Source organism: Phalangium opilio, unplaced genomic scaffold (genome assembly GCF_054372755.1).
Source record: "Phalangium opilio isolate 3A_F unplaced genomic scaffold, DU_Popi_V2 ptg000062l_1, whole genome shotgun sequence".
NCBI lineage: Eukaryota > Metazoa > Arthropoda > Arachnida > Opiliones > Phalangiidae > Phalangium > Phalangium opilio.
The window spans coordinates 699,207-705,159 of record NW_028324179.1 but is presented as its reverse complement, the minus strand read 5'-3'; the positions used below and the strand labels follow the sequence as shown (position 1 = coordinate 705,159).

At 38.6% G+C, this 5,953-nt stretch overlaps 1 protein-coding gene across 1 annotated transcript; it reads right to left on the bottom strand.

Annotated features, from left to right (window-relative positions):
* Positions 1-4,662: 4,662 nt before the first annotated feature.
* LOC149663428 (uncharacterized) lies at positions 4,663-5,555 on the bottom strand. The gene is made up of 3 exons (XM_089842199.1): positions 5,147-5,555; positions 4,815-5,082; positions 4,663-4,719 (listed from the first exon to the last, which is right to left on the bottom strand). The coding sequence occupies exons 1-3, from the start codon at positions 5,553-5,555 to the stop codon at positions 4,695-4,697; spliced, it is 702 nt and encodes a 233-aa protein (XP_089698325.1). The 3' UTR covers positions 4,663-4,694.
* Between the last annotated feature and the right edge of the window lie 398 nt (positions 5,556-5,953).

Genomic DNA, 5,953 nt, shown 5'->3' with positions numbered 1-5,953 from the left:
TAGACCAATTTACATAGGGTTTTCTGTTCTTGAATTATCAAAACATCTCATGTTTGATTTTTACTTCAATTTCTTAAAGCAAGTATATAATGATCGTGTGAAATTGTTATTTACCGACACTGATTCATTCTGTAATGAAGTTCAAACAGAAAACGTGTATAAAGATTTAGAAAGACATGAAGATAAATTTGACTTTAGCAATTATCCTAAGAACCATTTTCTCTACAATGAGGTCAATAAAAAGCGTTGGGAAAGTTCAACGATGAAACTTCGGGGAAGCCCATTCACGAATATGTAGAGCTCCGTAGTAAAATGTACAGTCTTTTGTTGAGTGAAACGGACAAAAAACGTTGAAAGGGATTTGTAAAACTGTTGTGAAAAACAAAATAAGACACGAGGACTATAAAAATTGTCTTTTCAAAAGGAAACGTACGTCAGAGACCAAGTATCGATTCTAGTCTGAGAATCACGAACTTTATACCTTGAAAGTTCAGAAAGCCACGTTATCGTGTTATGATGATAAACGGTATATTTTGGAAGATGGTGTTTCTTCATTACCTTACGGGAATAAGGATATAGAGGAAAAATAACCCTATTTTGTATTGTGTGAAAATAAAAAAATATTACTAAAGCTAGATTCCCACTCGACGGAAAACACGACGGAAACCCGGCAGAAAGGGGCTCGATCGAAAAGTCTTTACGCCGAGCCCGACGGAATTACCGTTCGGCCGGGCGTAAGTTGTGTTCTATTTTTTCTGTCGTGTTCGGCGTTACGCCGGTGTCTCAGCCAATGAAATTATCATACTGACTACGTCATAAATTTCAAGAGCGCACGCATACGCGAGATAGATTGATAGCCGCCATTTTTTTGTGGTTGACCAAGAAAGAAAAATGAAACTTATGGAAAAAAAAGAGATTAGATAAATAAGAAAGATTAAATAAGGAAGATTTTATTGAGGAGGTTAGAAATTATCCCTTGTTGTACTTGATCAAAGCGACAAGGGGACAAATATATCAATTCAGAGTGCGAAATAGATGTTGTGGAAACCACTCAAATCTATCACGTTACCCAATAAAATCTACCGCCAAACCCTAAATTCAGTCGTAGTGTGAACGGTCTACCGCCGGATTCCGGCGTAAGTTAAAATTTCTTCCGTCGGCTGCGTGATTTCTGCCGGGTTTTTTTCGGTCGAGTGGGAATCTAGCTTAAGATGTCTATTATATCTAGTTGCGTTATTTTCCTATAAATAACAAGTGTACGAATAAACCATACTCATTCATAATTTGGATCCATGATGTTACGTAAGAGAATTATAATAGTCCCGTCTAAGGTTGCGGAGGTAGCTTGTGTATCACAGAGGGTAGTAATCGTGTCCGACAGGACCAGGGTACGAGCGCGGTTATGGATAATGTCAACCCTCATTCGGTCTATCTGGGATACACGTTCAGTAATGTCATCACGCAGGTTATTAATTTGAGACCGAAAGCAGCTTACATCTTCAGCAAGAGATTTAACTTGGGAGCTTAGGGCAGCAATACCAGCTGACCATGGCGTATAGAGTATCACAGGTGGGTCGCGAAGACTGAGGACGTTGGGAGGAAACTTCTAGAAGTTGTGAGGCTAGAGTTGAATAATGTTCACGTAGTGATGAAATGTCTTGAGGGAGGGAGGCCACATTTTGTTTAAATTCTGTGAAGTCTTTCATGAGTGACGCCACAGAGCGAAGCACCGGCGGCCCTTTCGCAACACAAACCGGGCATAGGAACAAAAAATTACTGCAATCAGAAGCAATGTGAAAAGTTGAGAGCTCGTCAGAAACATTGACGCAGGCAATGTGACACCACGCGAGACACAAGGTACATTGAAAAGCCTTATGAGATGCATCGACGTTAAGTTGACAGGAGGGACAGGGACTCTTTGATAACTTTTTTGGCACAGTTGTGGTGGTTTTGCGAATGGGAGTTTTTAATTTAGTTCGAAGTCCAGTGCGCTTGGAACGGGGTCTTGAAGCTTTAGCTTTGCATGGATTGTCAGGAGCTCCATCAATACCGAGCGTTGATGAAGACACGTTTAAGGATTGGCAGTTAATCTGAGTTTGGCGTACAGTGTCTGACTTAAGTATAGAACATGAGGGCAGAAATACCTTGGCTTCCAGTTTCCTAATTCGATCATCCTTGGCTTTTACTTCTTTGATCAAATCATCTTTGCTTAAGTGATCATAGTTAAAATTTTCCTCATCTTTCATTTCCTCTTTAATTGCCACCCTTTGAAGATTTACCAAACTCATTTCGGAATTTTGTAAAGAGAGTTTGTAAAATTGTAAATCTTCCCAGCTTTAACATTCGACCATAACACGACAATCTTTCAGAAAATCCATCATACTTCTAGCACAGTTTCACTGCTCCGTTTTTCTTGCCTTTAGGAAAAAGAATTTCCACTTTCATTAAGAGCTTTTCTTGTACATAGACACTTTGTCACTTACTTTAGTAGGAGCGCAACTTCGCAACAGAGAGAACGTGTAGCAGACCATAAAAAGAAAGATGGAATGCTTGTCAAATATGTTGTAACAGAGCACCCCTGGTAGAATTCTACAGGGCCGGTAGGCCCTTGTAGATATGACATGACACCCTTCCGTAATGTTAAAGAAAAAGTCACACCTTTTAGGGTTAGCGTCCCATAGAAAAAGCATTAAAAAATTTTCGGTTTTTTAAGGCAATTGAAGCCGGCCATACGGAAAAACTATAGCGAAGTTAGTTTTCGGGATACTTCTAAATTAACAAGCATTTATTAAATCGGAAACTTACCTGTTTCGATTTTTAATTAATGAATTCTAATTTTTGTAATTTAACTAATTAAGATAGTACGTCAAAAAATTACTTTTGGGTCAGATGTCAGCCTAACCTTTTTTATGCTACAAACATAGCCTAACCGGGTTAACCCTAGGTTTTTTATGCTGTATTTACTTTTACCAACAGTGGATTTTGCTAATTCATAAATATAAGTAACAGTGGTGCTGATTAATCCTGGAGTACAGTGTCGTTATGTAATTTAATTAGTCAAATAATTTCCATGTTTAGATCAGCGCAGATTTTTCCAATGTAACCACGTCAGCAACGGAGGGTTACGTTGTTCGCTATCAGGGTGGGAAATAATATTTTTTTTTAAACTGGACATTGGGCCAGCGACCCCTCTGGCCTGGAATAAATAAACTAGTCCATGACCACTGACCAGGGCGCGTCGTCTGCTAAATTGAAGAAGTGGATAATTAAAATATATTGCCTAATGTCTGGACTCTGGAAACCCTTGAATTTTCTTAGTGGTCCTGTGGACCACTGACCCCCCTTCGATTTAATTTTTAAGCTGGTCCAGGCAATTTTTAAACTGGTCATTTGCCCTGTGCCACCGCCTTATTTCCCACACTGTTCGCTATCTCCACAGTTCACATTGCCGTTTGTTTATTAGTTTAAATTGCTATGAATTGTTTAGGTATTTAATTTAATTACTGTTATTGAAGCCAAAGTTGCTAAACTATAGAATCACATCATTCATTAACATATGTTATAGATGATCTATATGTTACCGCAAATTTAGTACGTGGTATGATAAAAATTGAACACATTGTGTTGGCAAGAATGAAAAACTCTTCTAAAATTTACAATTAAGGTGCTTTGAAACTCATTTTATAAGCTAAATCAACACTGCCAAACCTCAATCCTTGATTAATTTAAACTTAATTAAGTATAATTAACGGGAATTTAAACATGAAATATACATTATGGATGAGAACTCGAGTAACTTTGAAATAAAATACTTAATTAAGATTAAAACTGCACAAGCTGTTAGTATAGCCCCATGTTTTCTATCTTATACTTAGTTTATTTAAATTATCTTTAAAGTACATTAATAGGCGCGAAATTCGAAAGTTTAAGGTAAAATAAGATTCAAAACCCGCTAAAAATTGCAATTAAGGTTAAGTATATATTGAAAGTCATTTTTAACCTAAATGTACACTGCCGAAACACAATCCTACGTTAATTTAAAATCAATTAAATATAATTAACGTGAAATCAAACCAAAAATATTCATTTTTTGGATTCAAAGCTCAAATAACTTTTAAATAAACTGTTTAATTAAGATTAAAACTACCCAAGCCGTTGGTAAATCCAAACATACTGCGGTGTCACTTGTTGAACGTTAAAGCGACCTTCTTCACTTTAAATCCCATGACCTGCTCAATCTGGCAATCTTTGAAAACTCAACTTTCAGGTACTTCCAGTCCCATTTGATATACAGGGTCTTCAGTGTAGGAGCTAAGTACCATATCAAAATTTTAACAACGGAAATCTACCTGAGGGAGAACTGACAGAAAGTTCATTGTTTTTTGAACACTGGAGCTGTTTACATTAGCGCAGTTCTTTCAACATTACCATATAAAATACACAGGGATTATGCGAGAAAAAACATCGTCTCTTTTTTTAAATAACTGTTTTATTTTTAAAAAATTATTGAAGAAAAAATTTTGTAAAAATTAAAGGACATTTTTCTAATAAAAAAAAATTATAATTTTAAACAATTGTAATTAGGAAAAAATAAAGTTTAAAATAATTCATAATATTAAAAAAACTATAGTTTAAAATAAAAAATTTCATTTAAAATAATAACACTTGAGAAAAAAAAAATATTTACAAACCAATTAAATTTTATTGTTAATGCCAATCCTGTAAGGAAATCGTTTAAAATTGTGACTTAAATTATAATGATGAAGGTCCAATTCTGTAATTGTTTTAGTTGTGATAAGGGACATAAAGCTTACGAATTTAACTTGGCCTCTAGTTCATCCAGGGACATGTCGTCCCCGGAGCCCTCCTCCTCCGCCGGCTCGTCCAAGGAGATATCCTCCTCAACCGGCTGCTCCCCAACGCCTTCAGGCTGGGCCGGCTCCTCCCCAGCGCCTAGAGGCTGGGCCGGCTCCTCCCCAGCGCCTAGAGGCTGGGGGGGCTGCACTCCAGCGCCCTGAGGAGGGGTAGGCGCCTCCCCACGCGGAATCTCCGCCAACGGATTTTGTTGGCCATCTTGGACCCCTTTCAACAGAATTGAATAATACTTTGTACATTTTGACATTTAAGTATCAAACGAATTTTATACCACGAACGCGGCTCCAACAGTCGCGTGCCAAGTGGCCATAGCGATCACAATTATTGCAACGCCGGCCTCTGGCGTTGCGACCGCTATGGCCAACATGGCCTATGCGGCCTCCACGGCCTACGTGACCTCCACGGCCCCCGCGTCCTACGTGGCCTCCACGGCCCCCACGTCCTACGTGGCCTCCACGGCCCCCACGTCCTATGTGGCCTCCACGGCCCCCGCGTCCTCCACGGCCCCCGCGGCCTCCACGGCCTCCAGGACCTCCGCGTTCTCCACGACTTGGAGGCGGCCCCATTTCCCCCGTCGCAATACGGCCTCCTCCTCCACCTTCCTCGCTTCCATTACTGTTAAGGTGCACATGGTGCACCGTAACATGGCAGTTTTCCGAAAAATAAAATAGTTTTTCCATTTTCGTAACTACAATTTGAAATAAAGACATTTATTTTTATGGTACTAATCTTTCTTTCACTCACGGACTATTTTCACATTCATGGAAGCTGATTTTAATAGTAAAAAATATTAACGGGATTGAAAAACAGGGAAGAAAAAGGTTGCACTGGAATAATCTTAAGTCTTATTAATTTTAACAGTCTTGTAACCTTGTTTATCTTAATTACGGGCCTGTATCGTAATTTTAATATTCTGCCTTCTTTCTACTTCCCCTAAGCCTTAGCTGCAGCCATGAAAGAAAGCAGCGTTCATGAACCGAGGCTTAAGGGATATATTTTGAAAAAAGACGTTAAAAAGATTTCAAAGTGAAAATATAAGCTGTTGGTGCTTGAAAGGCTACTAATAATGTAATTAAAG

Bases quoted from the DNA above. Each gene is read 5' to 3' on its own strand.
- LOC149663428 (XM_089842199.1), bottom strand. From the start codon at position 5,555: ATGGAAAAACTATTTTATTTTTCGGAAAACTGCCATGTTACGGTGCAC. The intron at 5,083-5,146 runs GTATAAAATTCG...TTCTGTTGAAAG, and splicing joins CTGTTGGAGCCGCGTTCGTG to GGGTCCAAGATGGCCAACAA. The intron at 4,720-4,814 runs GTAAGCTTTATG...ATTTCCTTACAG, and splicing joins CTAGAGGCCAAGTTAAATTC to GATTGGCATTAACAATAAAA.